Below are 18,576 nucleotides of genomic sequence, written 5' to 3' on the forward strand. Positions count from 1 at the left end.
GTTCGAGCACTGTGTGTTGGATCCATTTCAAATTGTGAAGACCATTTTCCCCTTTCAAAAAATATCTCTGTATATGCATTTGTTATTTATGATATTTGTAATAATTTTTGTTTAATCACTTTATTTCAACTTTTTTTTGCTAATTATGTATTCGNATTCAGGATAATTAACATTTTGTTTTCAGACTTGAAATTGGTACCAAAACATTAAATAACAATGATAAAACATGATTTTATTAATACAAATGTCTACAAAATAGTTTACTTTCAACAAACAAATGCTCTTCTATATTTGCAAACATTATGATACACATCGTAACTTGTTTAATCATATTTTTCAATATATTAATTTCCATTATTTTATTACTAATTTCAGGAAAACTTTTAAAAACATTTTATTACTATTTTGTAACTTGATGCATGGCATGGGCTAAATAGTCTACATTATTGGAGGATACTCCGGCTACAGATATACGTCCATCTTTTGTTAGATAAACACTAAAATCTTTAATAAGACGTTCAACCTGAAAATGGAAAGTTTTAGTAATGAACTCTTATACATTTGAATATCATTTAAAAAAAATTGGTTGATGTTACCTATGGTGCCAAAATGTCCTCACTTTAGTTAGGTTCATCAATATAAAAACAAAAAATGTAGTTATTTTTAATTTATTTTGTTCAGTAACTAGTGACGTTTGGCACTCAGTGGCCTGCTGGTGAAACAGTTGGATGCGCGGTCATTTTGGCACCATAGGTAACATTAACCAAAAAATTCAAACAAACCTGTTCCTGATTCATTCCCGTATAACAAAACATTCCAATTTGATCGGTAATGTGCTGCCAATCACGAGTGGATCCCTCTCGCTTCAATCCGTCTCTCAATTTCTGCCTCATGCCAATTATGCGGTCTGCCATCCCTTTTACATCTTTTAACCATTCTCTTCTTAAATCTGGATCATTAAGTACCATGGCTGCAATTCTTGCACCATGAATGGGAGGGTTTGAATATGTGGGCCGAATGATGATTTTCATTTGTGACATTACACGTTGAGCTTCGTCTTTATTTTCACAAACCATGCTGAAAGCTCCCACTCTTTCACCTGAAATTACGTAATAATAAAATATTTCAAGTTATGAATTAATTATTACATATTTCTTTGGTGCAGCGATTATTATTATTAATAATAATGTGAATTGTTTATTTACCATATAATCCCATATTTTTAGCAAATGACTGGGCTAAAGCCAATTGGTGGCCATCGTCTACAAACTGACGTAGGGCCATGGCATCACGATCGCAATCACCTGATGCAAAACCTTGGTATGCCATGTCAATGAATGGAAATAAATTGCGGTTCTTAAGGGAAAAATTTCATTAATTTCAGTTTTAAGATTTAACATTATTTTTACATAATTTTAATTAAATAAGCACTCACTTTTATAATTTTAGAAATTTCTTTCCATTGTTCTGGCTAAAAACAAAATAATTAATGAAACTTATTTAAATAATTCATTATAACTATCCAAATAAAATATTACCTTAGGATCAACTCCAGTTGGATTATGTGCACAAGCATGCAATAGTATAACTGATTGTTCGGGTATTTTCTGGAATAAACATTTTTAAAATCAGAACAAGTGCAAGCATGGTCAACTTTTATCAAATGAAACGTAAAATTCCATCCATAATTTTATGTTAAAAACATTTTTTGATTTTATTAAGTTAAATTTAATAACATTTACAATTTTTTTTCAAAAATACTGAAACTTACAGCTATATCTTGTAGTGCTCCATTGAAATCAAAGCCACATGTTTTTGGATCATAATACCTGTATTGTTTTACAGCAAATCCTGCACGTCTAAAGTAATATTTGTATATAAATTTTTAATGAGAAAATAAATTTTGAAAGAAAAAGATAGATAGTCCATTTACATGAATTAAACGTCTAATTTTAATTATTAAAAAGTATGGACTAATTATAAGTAAAATCTAAAAAACAATTTTCTTAAATAAGATTTTTAAAAGTTTAAAATATTCAACAATAAAGAAACACCAAAATGACACTACTTGTAATTTCATATCAAAACGTAAACATGTTATTTATTTTTTGAACAGATTAATTATTTTAAAATAGAATAAAAGTATTCTACAACATTACAATGAACTATCAGATTTGACTTTTTTTCAAGTAATTCATAGCTATTTATGTACTTATCAGTTGTGATTTAACAAGATTTATTATTTAAATTTCTTATGACTGCTGTTATATATATATCGTAAAGTCTTTGCAAATCCGCACTTAAAATGTAAATTTTAATATTGGCGGTAGACTATCACACAGCTTTAGCCAATGATTTCACTTTATTCTATTACTATAGATGCATTTCGGTCCTTTTCTAAAAAAGGTCCCTCTTCAGTACTATAAAATACAAAAGTTTNAAGTGAAATCATTGGCTAAAGCTGTGTGATAGTCTACCGCCAATATTAAAATTTACATTTTAAGTGCGGATTTGCAAAGACTTTACGATATATAAGATTTATTATATTCATGATTACAATTTACACTTATTACTGCTATTACAATTATTATCATTAAATATATTGACTTACTTGAACAATGGAATGTGATTACCCCAAGTAGGAGTTGGCATATAAATTTCTTTATTTCCTTTGAAAAAATCTCTCTATAAAAATAAAATTTGTTTATGTAAAAACATTAAATTATATAATTTTATCCAAAATTTTACTTCTGTACCAATTTAATAAATTAGTATAATAGTATACTTAAAATGTCTCATAACTACTATTCTTTATTTTTAAATTTGAAGGGACAGCATGACTGACATGTGCCAAGCAGTAAGGTGCAATAATCAAAATTAACTCCCCTTTAGACAAGTCAAATTTTAAGAGCTCACTTGGCACATTGTATCTGCAGGATGCATATAAAAATTGCATTAATTTTCTTTATTTTTACTGATATTTTTACTGCTTGACTATGATTATATCTTCAATTTCTACATTTTCTCTACTACCTAACAGTGTGAAATACTTGTGAGCTTAAAAAAAATTATATTTTTATTTATATTTTTTGTAATTTGATCTGTAAATGCAAAAAATGAAACTTATCAAATATCAACTCATAAATAGTTTCAATTTTCACTTATTGACATCAGATTTGTTAACAGGACTGTACTATTTTTCAAACTTCAGGATAGGAAAGCTTTGTTTATTTTCTCCTGAGAAAGTAATAGACTCTGCCACTCCCCACTGTGAAGATCAACAAAACTGCTAATCATTTTGTTGCTTTGTTTTCGTAAACTCCCTTCTCTGTCAGTAGTGGGTCAAATGACTAATAAATTATTTCTTGCATTCAAGTGAATGTTTTCTTTCAGATTTAACAACTAGTATTGCCAGTAATGAATTCTATAATTTTATTTTTAATCATTTAAAAAATATAAAATTTCTAAATAAATGTTTGGGTCACAATTACTAAATGGTATTGCTATATAATGAACATAAATTTTAATTCTTGCAAAATTGAAAGTATTAAATTTCTTATCATGCTTTGATTGCAAGACAGCAGGGTGATGACGCCAAAGTGAGAAAACTGGTTGTCAAAAAAGTTGCAACAACTTATTTGAAATGAATTGCGATTGGTCCAGTCATTGAAACCAGGAGAAAAAAGATATAAATAGCATTGTGGTAAAAGTTAACAAATGTAGAATATATTAGAATATTTATTTTATTGCAGCATGAGAATTTACTGTAGGTGGTAGTATTGTTTTTCATAAAATATCTCTGAAAAAAGGGTCAAACTTGAAAACCACCTCAGGAATCACTTCAGAACATATCAGTTGAGGACTACTACAAAGCCTGCAGTTAAATGTTATTTAGTTTTGAGAAATTCAATAAATAAATAAAGTCTTGTATCTGCTGGATACATATTCCCCAAGATGCAAGTTAAAAGAGAAAACTGAGGTTGAAAATTGCAAATAACTTAAAACTTTTTGAATTTCTGTCATTTGTAGAGTGGCCAGTGACTTGGTAGGGATGTGCCAGTTTCATAATTGTGAGGTTTGTGTTTCAAATCTTGATGGTATCAATGCAGTTTTTTTTAAATACAAAACTATAATTTGATTTATTTTTGGTATTTTTAAATTTATTGTATTTATTATTTTTGAATATTAATGTACAGTACATATAAACAAATGTTAGTATAAATACCATAATTTATTTGGGAAGAGTATTAGATTAAACAAAATTATCATTATTCAAGGCCAATTTTGTTAATAAAAAAAAAACACATTTTTTATTAACNAAACTTCAGGATAGGAAAGCTTTGTTTATTTTCTCCTGAGAAAGTAATAGACTCTGCCACTCCCCACTGTGAAGATCAACAAAACTGCTAATCATTTTGTTGCTTTGTTTTCGTAAACTCCCTTCTCTGTCAGTAGTGGGTCAAATGACTAATAAATTATTTCTTGCATTCAAGTGAATGTTTTCTTTCAGATTTAACAACTAGTATTGCCAGTAATGAATTCTATAATTTTATTTTTAATCATTTAAAAAATATAAAATTTCTAAATAAATGTTTGGGTCACAATTACTAAATGGTATTGCTATATAATGAACATAAATTTTAATTCTTGCAAAATTGAAAGTATTAAATTTCTTATCATGCTTTGATTGCAAGACAGCAGGGTGATGACGCCAAAGTGAGAAAACTGGTTGTCAAAAAAGTTGCAACAACTTATTTGAAATGAATTGCGATTGGTCCAGTCATTGAAACCAGGAGAAAAAAGATATAAATAGCATTGTGGTAAAAGTTAACAAATGTAGAATATATTAGAATATTTATTTTATTGCAGCATGAGAATTTACTGTAGGTGGTAGTATTGTTTTTCATAAAATATCTCTGAAAAAAGGGTCAAACTTGAAAACCACCTCAGGAATCACTTCAGAACATATCAGTTGAGGACTACTACAAAGCCTGCAGTTAAATGTTATTTAGTTTTGAGAAATTCAATAAATAAATAAAGTCTTGTATCTGCTGGATACATATTCCCCAAGATGCAAGTTAAAAGAGAAAACTGAGGTTGAAAATTGCAAATAACTTAAAACTTTTTGAATTTCTGTCATTTGTAGAGTGGCCAGTGACTTGGTAGGGATGTGCCAGTTTCATAATTGTGAGGTTTGTGTTTCAAATCTTGATGGTATCAATGCAGTTTTTTTTAAATACAAAACTATAATTTGATTTATTTTTGGTATTTTTAAATTTATTGTATTTATTATTTTTGAATATTAATGTACAGTACATATAAACAAATGTTAGTATAAATACCATAATTTATTTGGGAAGAGTATTAGATTAAACAAAATTATCATTATTCAAGGCCAATTTTGTTAATAAAAAAAAAAACACATTTTTTATTAACATTATTCAATCTGTTTTCTTTCTGTGAGCACAATTTTGTGGATAATAATTGTATAAGCATGTGAAACAATAAACATTCTGCAATGAGCACATTGAATAAATGCAGATTTTTACAATAAGATGATGATTTACATATGTCACTGGAAAAACGAACTTGATTAATGTTTAAAAACACTTCTCTATCATCAACTAATTTGGAGAAGAATCATTTGTACTGTATCAGATTGGGAAATATCAGAGCACTTAATGGTATTTTTCTACCATCTTTGCAATTTCTGAAATTGTCAAAGAACCTTTGGCTGCAATTAGGTTTTGCTTTTGAAGAATGCTTTCACAATATGTAAATTTTGTAATATTGTCATGCAGTGATTCTTCTCTATAACAAACTTCTATGCTATCAATGTTAGCATGAGATACTAAAATCATCTTTTCATTCTTTAGCAAAAGACATATTTAGGTTAAACAATGACTTTGTTGCCAGAGTATGTATGTATGGTACATGAAAATATAGAAGTGTTTTGTTTTTAAATAAATATGATTAGGAAGCATTTATTAATTGCTTTTGACATCAAATTGTTACTTGAAACAGATGGATTTTATTGTTTTATTACCCTGTTTATTGTACATTTCTAGTTTTGTAAAAATAAATTAGTTTTTCTGTCTGATAGTATTTTTAAATTTATATTAAGAATTAAAAATTATAGTATTGTATTAAAAAAAAATTGATACCACAGATTCAAAACATGAACCTCACAATTATGAATCTGGCACACCCCACCAAGCCACCAGCCACTCTACAAATGGCAAAACTAAGAATTTCTAAGTGATTTCAATTTTCAACCTTAACTTTCTCCTGTAATTTTGAGTATTGTGTCTTACTGCTTGCAACGTCAATCATTGCAGATTCACTTTTACCTCACTGAGTTTGATCAAAATTGGTGACCCCAATGTCATGCTTTCCCTTTGTTAGATATATTGTTAGAAATAAGATACCACTTTTTAATTTACTGTATTTTTGTGCTGATAACCTGTGGTAGTGTATAATCTGCATGTTTATTAAAAATTGTTAGAACTCAAATAAAATCAGTATATTAGTAAACAACACCAAAACTGTAAAAATAGTTTACGTGCCTAATGTGTATGATCTTTTTAAATGGCATTTTTTATCTTTAATAGATCAAAAATGTCATTTAAACTAATTTTTCTGTTTTGGTGTTGTTTATTAATATACTGGTAAATAGATGATTGGTTTTTATGTACCTCAAATAAATCCTTCACATAAGTTATGTGAAGGATTTATTGAACCTTGAGTATGACTGAAAACACAGCATGTACTGTACAGTACAAAGATATATAGTTTAGAAGATATTGTCTTAAACATATTATTTTTTCTGTTTAATATTAAAAAAATATTTATCAAATCACTTAGGTCCTATTCTCTGTAGATAACTAAAATTAACAAAATTCACAATCTGGTAAAATCATTATGGTAGTGTATGGAATTAGCAGAAAATCATCCACTTTCAAAATACAAATTCAATCTTCTGCATTTCAACTAATAATGACTATTAGATTTCTATTAGATTGATTAAATATTAAACAAATAGAAGTGTATAACAATATTGATCAAAGTGCAGAGTGATGCATAGAAAATGAAAAGGAAAACTGGAGGCATGATACATGTATATGTCTCTCTGGTGGTTTTGGAAAAAAATTATTACAGATGTATATGCCTTTACTATGCAGGGATTTTTTCGTATTTTATTTCATACCTTGACAACTTTGGAGAACAGGTTGCAATTTACAATAATTTTACTCATATAAATAATGTTTGTTATATATATATATATATTTGATTGCATAATTATAAATATTAAGAATTTAATAAAGTACAGGTAACCCCCGTATAACACGGCACTTCTATGGCACGGATTCACTCTGACACGGTTCGAGAAATGGGTAAAACCCTCGTACAACATGAAATGTAATAAATTTTTACATACTTAAGTACTAATAGTTCACGAAAATAATAATTTTCGTGAACTATTAGTACTTCAGTGTGTAAATGTTCTTTCTCGTCTCCATACATATGGTCCTTTGCAAAAATTGTTTCAATTTTGCCAGATCTCAACGTTTCTGCTTCTGGTGTTGCCAGATGTTTTTCCCTTATTCCATAAGTGCTTAGCACCATATAAGGAAATTTATAAAGATCTTTTAACTAGAAGCAAGCAATCTAAAATTACATACACTTTTTGCAAAAGGTAAAGCATGAATCTGATAATAATGTAGAAAAATGCTCAGAGAATAACAATAACTTGCCAAAAATAAAACGCTCTCGGTTAATAGTGCTTTTAGTGATGACAAAGAAAACATTGTTTAATTTATATTAATATGTATCACTTAAGAAAATTTTAATAAAGATATTTATCTTAATTATGAAAATATAGTAGCATGTTTTTTAATTTTTGGAACCTAACCCTCCTTTTCGTACTAGTTCTTTGTTTTGCATAACACGGCAATTTTTTGGAACGTAACTACCGTGTTATATGGGGGTTACCTGTATAATAAAAAAATAAGGCATAAAATACTGTAATTGAAAATAATGCATAATAATGTGTTTAAAATTCTACAAATTGCACTTAAATTGTCAGCTCAGATATCATAGTGTTCTATGAGGTGTTGCTACTTGAAATGTGATACCTTATAATGCCAAAAATATTTCAATTTTTTGAGATTTCCCTTTTCCCAGTAATGTTTATTCCCCTTTCAACTGTACTATTATATTTTTCTGAAGAGATTGTTTCTATTCAAACATTTCATGTCAATATGACACACTGACATGAAAGTCAGTCAAATATAGCTTAATTATAGGTTATTAATGCAGTTTGAAGAATATTTCACAATTTCTTGTTATGCTCTGAAATAACTCAAGAAATATAAAAATGCTTTAATGATTCCATGAAAACATGAAAGATTAAATCCATTTTTAAAATATTTAACAGATTTCATAAATTCAAGTTAATAAAAATATTGCATAATAATTTTCATTTTAGTTTTCACATTAATTCTACAAAGTAATATTACTACTGAATTGTATTTACAGGTCATGTTTGTTTTTGAAGGCTGAAATACAGATAAACAGATAAAAAAATTTTTAAACATTAGGAGAATGGTATCATGTATAAACTTTCATAATACAAATACAATAAGAAAAATATTAATTATGTATTATTGCTTCATGTTTCATTAGTTATATTTTAAAAAGACATGAGCAATAATACATAACTACTAAATCTGCTAAGATTTTTTTCTAAGACTCAGTTTTTTTGTTAAAACAGTAAATTATGCAGGAAAAAAAATAAGCTAATTACCAGAAAGTATGCACCAATTGTTAATGATCCCGTTCCAGATATTCCTTGGGCAGTAGCATTCTGTGAAATTAAAATTATCAGTTATTAACTAAGTACACATTTTACATATATAAAAATGCTTTTCATTAATAATCAAAAAGTAACAAAATTTTATTTGTTGTCAAATAATATATCATATTTAATCATCTTTCAAGTAATAAATCAGTTTGTTCCATTATTAGAAAAGTACACATATTCCAATATCTTAATTTTTTAAAAAATAGAAATGTGTGTTTGGTAGCTCTTAAAATTAATTATAATTATAAACATTTCAATTTATAACATTGTTACTTCTTAAATTCAGATAACTTCAAATGGTAATTTAATATTTATTTCTATAAAAAGAAAATGGGCTTCTCTAGAAAATATATTGCATATCAGAAGTTAGAGTATTTTTCAAATAAAAATTGTTTTAAATAAACTAAAAATTTTGTTTTAACAAAAATTAATATTCAGTACACATTAAATGTATGCATTTATTATGTTAAATTTAAAGTATAGTTTCTCATTAAATATGTCAGACTTAAGAAATTACACTTTTAATGTCTGTCAGCCATCATCAAGGTTCCAAATACATGAAGGATACCAAATTCTAGAATTTATGGTTATGAGTTACATATGCTCAATTCTTTAAGGAGTGCAGACAATTCATAAACAATTTATAGAATTTGATAGTTTCTTTCCATATCTGGAAAATTATTCAATTAGCCAAAAACATCTGTTCTTATGAAAATTACATACTGAACATTAAAGATTTAGTTTCTTGAGTTGAATCAGTCCAATTATTATATTACATTGTATTCAATATATTGGATTTTAATTTGAACTTTTATTTTAATAAGGAAAAACTAACATATGATCGAGTAATCTGGAAATATTTACCAATCCTTCTTTTATCACAATACTATTATCACCAAAAGCCAATTTAGCAGCTGCTTGACAGAATTCTGCAATACCTGCTATTGTTGTATATTCTTTATCTAATTTTTGTTGCAACATTTTCTCTTCAGCCTGGAATATAAAAAATTTAAATGAACATTCCTATTTTAAAAGTAAAAATATACATATTGTTTTTAATATAAAATGTGCTTACATATATACATTAAAAAATATGTACATAAGTATATTTACCTTCCGAACACTAGGTAAAACATAAGGTTTTCCCTGGTCATCTCTATATGCACCAACACCCAAGTTTATTTTTTTTGGATTCGTATCTTTTTTGAAAGCCTCTGATACTCCCAAGATAGGATCAGGAGGACCCATTTCAACATGTGACCACCACGAACTATAAGACAATAAAATAAGTTAATGTAAATACAAAAGTAAAAAAAAATTAAATAATTCATAACAGAAAATTTTAAAAATCTATCAAAATCATTCTTAGTATAGGATTTATTTTTTAAAATTAAAAATTTTTTCCTCAAATAACTCTCTTTAATCTATAAAAATGAAGCAATTACTGATATGTAATTTATATTACAAAATTAAACACCATTATCATCAGTAATAATGATGTAATTAAGCAAGAGTTTAGATAGCAATTTTCTATAATATTCTAAATATAAATTTAAAACAGTAAAAGTGTTAAATTGATTAATAAAAACTTAAATTTTTAAAAACGCTTTTATATGTGGTTTCAAGTATGGATTTTAAAGGATATATTCCTTAATTTTTAAACTATTTGGTTATAGTAATAAAAAGTTTAGTATTAATTATTACTATATTATTAATGTTTTGCAAATTAGAAACTATCTATATAAAAATTAAAAATGGTTTAATTTTAAGTATTTGAATCTTTACATACACCATTTAAAATAATTCTGGCAGAGATTTCTACTTGAAAAATTCTGTAAAATTTAGTTTTTAATATTTATTTTTTTTAAAGCATGATGCAGATTAATTAAAAAATGGATAACTAATCATTTAGTAATAAAAATTTCCTTTATTTTATATCTAAATATTAAATTTATTTTAGTTTTATATAAGAAATATTTCTCCTATTATTTTTGCTATACGAGGGCTGTTTGGAAAGTTCGCGGCCTTGCCTATATGCGGCGCTGCAATCAATTTAATTTTTGGCGGGAATAATTCAGCCATCTGTGCTAGAGATATGATACCAATTTCCGCTTGATTTGTCAAAAAGTTTTGCCACGACAGCTTAGCAAATAGTCAGTGTGCACATGCTTTGTCAAAAATGGAGAAGACGGAGACTCGTGCGGTCATAAAATACCTGACGAAAAAAGGGTTGACCCCATCTCAAATCAAAGCTGACATGGATGAAGTTTTGGGAGAGTCTGCTCCTTCGTACACCACTGTGAAAAAATGGACAGCCCTTTTTAAATCTGGCAGAGAGAGTGTGGAAGATGACCCTCGCAGTGGACGGCAGTCAATTGCTGTCACTGAAGAAAATATCAACAAAGTTCACGATTTGTTATTAGCAGATCACCGTTTGAAAACGCGTGAGATAGCTGAGACAACAGGCATCTCTGTCGACTGAGTGCACCATGTCCTAACCGAAAATTTGGGTATGACGAAGGTCTCAGCAAGGTGTGTGCCGCGTCTGCTGACTGCCGAGCAAAAACGTGTTCACACTTTGATGTCAAAGGAGTGTTTGGACTTCTACCAGAAAAACCCACAGGATTTCTTGTGTCGGTTTGTGACTACTGATGAAACATGGATGCATTACTACACTCCTGAAACAAAAGAACAGCCGAAGCAATGGAAACACAACAGTTCACCACCACCAAAGAAGGCAAAGACAGTTCCATCAACGGAAAAAGTGATGCCTCGGATTTTTGGGATGCTGAAGGCATCATCATTATTGATTACCTAGAAAGAGGAAAGACCATTAATGATGTCTATTACTGTGAACTTTTGGAAAAATTGAAGAAAGAAATCAAAGAAAAAAGGTTACACTTGAAGAAGAAAAAGGTTCTGTTCCACCACGATAATGCACCTGCAGATTCCGCTAGAATCACTGAACAAAAGATAAACAAACTTCGCTTCCAATTAGTTCCACATCCACCGTACTCACATGATTTGGCCCCCAGTGACTTCCACCTTTTTCCAACCTAAAAAAATTCTTGGCTGGAAAGAGATTCCACTCAAATGACGAAGTCATCTCTGAAGTGAACAAGCATTTTGCACACTTTGACAAATCAACATATTGTGATGGCATAAAAAAGCTAGAACATCGCTGGAATAAGTGCATTGCTAACAAAGGAGCCTACATTGAAAAATAAAAAAAGTTTTAACATTGTTTTGTTTGTTGTTCTATTTGAGGCCACAAACTTTCCGAACAGCCTTCGTAATATTTTAAACAAAAGCATACATTAATAAGTCTATGAAATCTTAACTTTTTATTTGAGAAATATTTTCAACTTAATGACAATGATATCTACTCATTATGAATGATCTATAGCAGGTGTGGCCAAACTTTTATCCCTTAGGGGCTACTTTTTTGTAAAATATAGTCTGCAGGTAACTATGAATATGGACAAACAATTTTAGGATTTTTATATGTGCATGCGTTAACATTCATTTGAATTGTTCATCAGGATAATTACAAACAGTATGGGTATGTTGCACAGACAGTCTATTATTGTAAGAATAAATTATCGAATTAAGATTTTTAAACATTAATTTAAGTGAAAGCAAATTGTTCAACTTTAGCTTCGTGGGCTACTTTCAAAACCTTTGCGGTCAACCACAATCTACATGTTGGCCATCCCTGATCTATAGAATTATAGTTCAAAAATCTGATACTATTTTGATTATACTATATAAATATAAATCTTACAATAGTGAAATCTTATAGTCTATATATCAATATTTATATATATGAAGTCAGAACTTCCAATTTTGAGACCTAATACTGCAAATATCAAGATTATTATGTATCTTAATTTTTCTTTTTTCTCAATATATTTAAATCAATGTTTCAAACAGAACTTGATCAGTTATATTTAGCTCTATAGGAATTGAGATTAAAAAAATCATCAGTATACTGTATATTTAAATTTTCTTATTAAATATACACTGATAATTTTTTTAATCTCAGTTTTATGATATTTTTAAGGTTAAATTCATTCTAATTGTACTCTTGATACTGGTTTTATTTGTATAAAATTTAAGTTTACAAATACTATAATTTCTTTTTAATAGAAAAATTGTATGAAGTTTTGCTTATTTGTTATCAAAGACAAAAGCAAAAATTCTAAAGTTAAACCTTATAAATAAAGTTACTCAAAACAAATTTAAAAAAAATTATAATTTAAGTGTAATAGACGCTTTTTAATAATATTTTATATTAAAGGGACTACTATCAATTAAATTACATTCTTAGTCATTTTGAAAATTTAAAGATTTCCATAGAATTCTAAACCATAATATAAAAATATGTTAATCTGTTTTAAGTAATTTGTCATGCTAATTTCATTACTAAGAGCAAGTGCATTGAAATGATTATATATAGATAAAAACTAGAGTAGATTTGAAATAAGATTAGTTTAATATTTCCTTATATCAAAAGGTAGTATATATTTATAAATTTAAATAAAAATATTTCCTTCTTGGTATAGCATTTTTAGATAATTATAAAAAACAGTAGACAGGAAAAAATATTTTCTAATAGCTGATTAGTTACAGAAAATCAGCTTATTGCTTATATAAATATAAACAGGATGAAAAGTATATTAAATTACAGAAGTCATATATTTATTGGAATAAAACATTTTTTGAGATACAATTGTATCATCAGATAACATTCTACTAACAAATAATGTACTGTACAAGCTTATTTGAGTGAAGAATGCTTTTAATAACATTTTGTCAAAGTGTTCCTCATATGATGCAGTTTATAATTGTTATTTTCTAAAAGAATGTTTGATATAATGATAGTATAACTGGTTCTCAAGAAATGTTTCATTTCAATAAATATATGACTTGTTGGCATATTACAGAAATGTAAGCTTTAAGGCTTCTTTACAAGAGACTTAGTATTTCTGCACAAATAATGAATGCTTTTATCTGAAATTGCATTTTTAAATGCAATTTCAGATAAAAGCATTCCATTATTTGTGCAGAAACACATGCTGTTTTACTTTAGCATGATGTTGTGTGCTAGCTTATTTTGGCTTGTAAGAGCACTGCATTGTAAATTAAATGTAAAACATGTAATAGCTCTGTGGTGAACCTTGTTAAAAATAAAAGTGTTTCTGATGTTATAAAAGTTTTTTAAAAATAGTGAGCATTTTTAGTGCAAAATATAGTGTTGATTTTATTCCATCCATATGACCACATTCTTATATGTACAGAAATAAAGTATAAAATAAGAAATAAAAAATTAAGAAGAATTGAAACCAAAATTTCATCAGATTCAATATAGATTTATGCAGACTATTAATAAAATTCTGCAATGCCTTTCTGCATGAAATGTTAGTTTAAATCCTGTGCAACTTGAAATATTGATTTCTGAAATACATTTCTAATGTCACAGGTCAAATTTCATAATTTTCAGTTTTTTTTATTATGGTGCAAGACTTATTGTATATATTTATATATATATTATATATATGAAAGTTATTTTGCTAATTCTTAGCTTTTATTTAAATTTTAATATCAAATAATAAGTTTTCTACTTTGAAACTTATTTAATTCAATTTATAATCCAATCTAAGCTCATGGATTATATGCAGCATGTTCAAAGATTATTTTTTTAATAATCCTTTGTTTAATTCTGTCTGAAGACAAAATTTTTCACATAGCTCATTAGTACAGAGCTAAATGAACACGTTCTATAATGATTAGTCTTTTATATTTGGAGAAATTATTCTATTTTCTTTTATGCTTTAAGAATCTTATATAAATTTAAAATCAGATACACTTAAGATTTTTATCATCGTAAAATTTATCTACTAGTACTTAATACTTAACGTTAAAGATTCTTAGGCTATAAAAGTTATAAATTATTCTGGAGTACTGTACATTAGTATAATCCTAAAGAATATACTAATTCTATATGAGGGCTGTTCAGAAAGTTTGCTGCCTTGCCTATATGCGGCACTGCAAACAATTTAATTTTTGGCGGGAATAATTCAGCCATCTTTGCTAAAGATACGATACCAATTTCCACTTGATTTGTTGTAACGTTTTGCCACGACAGCTTTGCAAATAGTCAATGTACACATACTTTGTCAAAAATGGAGAAGATGAGACTTGTGCGGTTATAAAATACCTGACGAAAAAAGGGTTGACCCCATATCAAATCAAAGTTGACATGGATGAAGTTTTGGGAGAGTCTGCTCCTTCTACACCACTGTGAAAAAATGGACAGCCCTTTTTAAATCTGGCAGAGAGAGTGTGGAAGATGACCCTTGCAGCGGACAGCTGTCAACTGCTGTCACTGAAGAAAATATCGATAAGTTCACAATTTGGTATTAGCAGATTGCCGTTTGAAAACGCATGAGATAGCTGAGACAACAGTCATCTCTGTTAACCGAGTGCACCACATCCTAACCGAAAATTTGGGTATGACGAAAGTCTCAAGCAAGTTGGGTGCTGTGTCTGCTGACTGCCGAGCAAAAACGTGTTCATACTTTTATGTCAAAGAAGTGAGTTTTTCTGGTAGAAGTTTGGACTTCTACCAGAAGAACTCACAGGATTTCTTGCGTTGGTTTGTGACTACTGACGAAACGTGGATCCATTACTATACTCCTGAAACAAAAGAATAGTCAAAGCAATGGAAACACCACAGTTCGCCACCACCAAAGAAGGCAAAAGACAGTTCCATCAGTGGGAAAAGTGATGGCCTGTTTTTTGGATGCTAAAGGCATCATCTTTATTGACTACCTAGAAAGAGGAAAGACCATCAATGCTGTCTATTACCGTGAAATTTTGGAAACACTGAAGAAAGAAATCGAAGAAAAGACCACACTTGAAGAAGAAAAAGGTTCTGTTCCACCACGATAATGCACCTGCACATTCTGCTAGTATCACTGAACAAAACATAAACAAACTTCGCTTCCAATTAGTTCCACATCCACCGTACTCACATGATTTGGCCCCCAGTGACTTCCACCTTTTTCCAACCTAAAAAAATTCTTGGCTGGAAAGAGATTCCACTCAAATGACGAAGTCATCTCTGAAGTGAACGAGTATTTTGCACACCTTGACAAATCAACATATTGTGATGGCATAAAAAAGCTAGAACATCGCTGGAATAAGTGCATTGCTAACAAAGGAGACTACTTTGAAAAATAAAAAAGTTTTAACATTATTTTGTTTGTTGTTCTATTTGAGGCCACAAACTTTCCGAACAGCCCTCGTACATGTGTACATTGGAAAATTATTGTATATTTTTTTTAAGTTGAATTACAAAATATGTATTTTTTAAAATTTGACTAATTGTGAAAATTGTTTTAAATTCCAAATTAAAATAAAGCACAATTAAAAATTATTAAAACTATTTTTTTAATTACCAATAAATTTAAAATCAATCAAAAATTTTTTGTAGATCATTAATTTACATAAAGATGAACTGTTATATTTTATTCTACTTATTTAATTATAAGATTTTTTATAACAGCAGGTGAAAGTTATATATCTTCTAACTTAATCACTGATACTAATCTTCTGGTTTTGGAGCCGTTCTATAACCCGAAGCAGACCTCGGGTAAGGTCGAAAGCATTCGTTTGACGATTTATTAAAGTTTTGTCACCGGAAGTAAAGGTTCTTTAGGGTTATGGTTTACGTAAAACAAGAAGCCAAGCTATTGTGTAAATTGAAAATTAGATGTAATCAATAGAACGTGGTACACACTATCTAAACTAATCTTAAGTAATTCATAGTAATGTGTACATATATATACACAAACTGTATGTATGTATGTATGTATGTATGTATGTATGTATGTATGTATGTGTGCAAATATACAAGACAAGAGCCGGGGACTTTCTACGGAGACGATTACTACCCCTATAAATTAATGTTATTTTTACTAATAAAAAAAATAAAATACTTTACTATAAATATATAACTATTTCATTAGACGTGTAAAATATTACCTATTATTAATTAATATATTAACTTTGATTTAATTTAACACCGGTATTTTTGTATACGTTTCTTTATACGAGAAAAATATTTAAATTAATTAAATAAGATAAGATATGAAAAATATATTAGAAATTAAATGAATTCTATTAATATCGATACCTAGATCGTATTGTGGCATTTGATAGGACATATTGACAGCTTCTGAGGAAATTAGCTGAATAAAATACGTTCTTCGCAGCTAAAGACATGTTGAAAAGAGCAGCCGACTTTAACCAAAAGAAGCTTTTTTCCAAAAGGACGAATCCAACTCTTTTCTTACGATAAATGTTACTGGTTCTTGCGTAAAGCACACATTATTCTTAGCTAATCGTATCTCTCGGTCTCGGTTACGTCATTCTTATGCTAAGACCACATGACCTAGAACGGGCAGAAAGGTGACACTATTAATCCACTCTTGCCCGCTAGGTGGCAACATATCTGTATTTTATTTATTTTTTTAAAATAAAAGTTTTTAATTTACTTCTGACGTAAACTTTTATTTTAAAATAAAATTGTAATTAATATTTAATCATTTACAAATATATTTTTATTTATTAATTATTATTCTGGAATTATAGGAGGAATATTTACTCCAGGCTTTCACGTAGCTCTACACGAGTGTGTCAATTATAATTCTAATTGATTCAAAAACTTTAAATGACTGTATTTTTGTTTACTTGTAACGGGATGAAGCAATTTTTAGAGTATGTCATGTAGTTTCGTACATTAAACCTATATTGCGACGGCCGAGGTCTATCCGGAATCAAATCCGGGTGAGAAATCCCCGAAAACTTTTTTATGGACGATCCGTCCGAATATGTGGGACTCCGTCCCTCATCACCCGGAAGCCCACCCGGCTGAATTCTTGATGGAAAAAAGACCCTCTTAGTTCCCACAGGACGAAAAAGTGAAAACATAAAAAACCGTAAATTGAAAACAATTCAAATGATTACATTCATTGTCAAGCCGCTTTCACAAAGGAGAAGCTTCTTGGTTGAAGCGCACTTTAAGATTCAAATGAAGCGCACTTTAAGATTCAAACTTAATTAATTCTAAGTAAAGTTTAGTTAAGCTTTAAATTTAATTAATAACTTTAAATAACATTGTCCGATAATCGAGCGGCGAAGAATTATACCTTGAAGTAGTATTACTATGATGAATTCGGATTCAAATCCAATTCAATTTATCATAATTTTTTTTTAAACAGTTAAAGCAGAGATATTCTGTTTTATTCCTCATTTGAGCTGTGTTTCTACTGAGTCTTGCATGCTTATAATCTCAAAATTAAATATCTATTAAAAATTGATATCTCGAGCTAATTAATCCAATTCATTTCAAATTTACTGTTTAAAAGTGTAGTTTCAGATGCCACTAGATTTAGTTTCTCAGTCAATATTTATTTCATTTTCATTAAATTTTTAGGAGATGAACAAATCTGCTTTGAAAGTAGCGAAAAAATTATCAAATACTTGTCGAAAGTAACCAAAAAGGTTGACATATTTTGTTATAAAAAATCAAACTGATATGAAATAATTTTAAAACTGCAAAAATGGCCAATAAGATAGCATACGATTAAATCAAGTACAATGAGATTTAAACAATGTCATACCTGATAATAACCTGGCTGCGGTCT

General features: G+C 28.5%; 1 protein-coding gene across 1 annotated transcript; it reads right to left on the reverse strand.

The window, feature by feature from the left end:
* Positions 1-211: 211 nt before the first annotated feature.
* On the reverse strand, positions 212-17,264 carry LOC111638823 (aspartate aminotransferase, mitochondrial-like). Its single transcript, XM_023384572.1, has 11 exons — positions 17,064-17,264; positions 9,977-10,133; positions 9,728-9,856; positions 8,807-8,866; positions 2,612-2,685; positions 1,772-1,859; positions 1,539-1,607; positions 1,436-1,471; positions 1,206-1,356; positions 783-1,099; positions 212-523 (listed from the first exon to the last, which is right to left on the reverse strand). The coding sequence occupies exons 1-11, from the start codon at positions 17,150-17,152 to the stop codon at positions 401-403; spliced, it is 1,293 nt and encodes a 430-aa protein (XP_023240340.1). The 5' UTR covers positions 17,153-17,264; the 3' UTR covers positions 212-400.
* Positions 17,265-18,576: the final 1,312 nt, after the last annotated feature.

Source organism: Centruroides sculpturatus, unplaced genomic scaffold (genome assembly GCF_000671375.1).
Source record: "Centruroides sculpturatus isolate CEXI.00-Female unplaced genomic scaffold, Cexi_2.0 scaffold1154, whole genome shotgun sequence".
In the NCBI taxonomy this organism is placed as follows: domain Eukaryota; kingdom Metazoa; phylum Arthropoda; class Arachnida; order Scorpiones; family Buthidae; genus Centruroides; species Centruroides sculpturatus.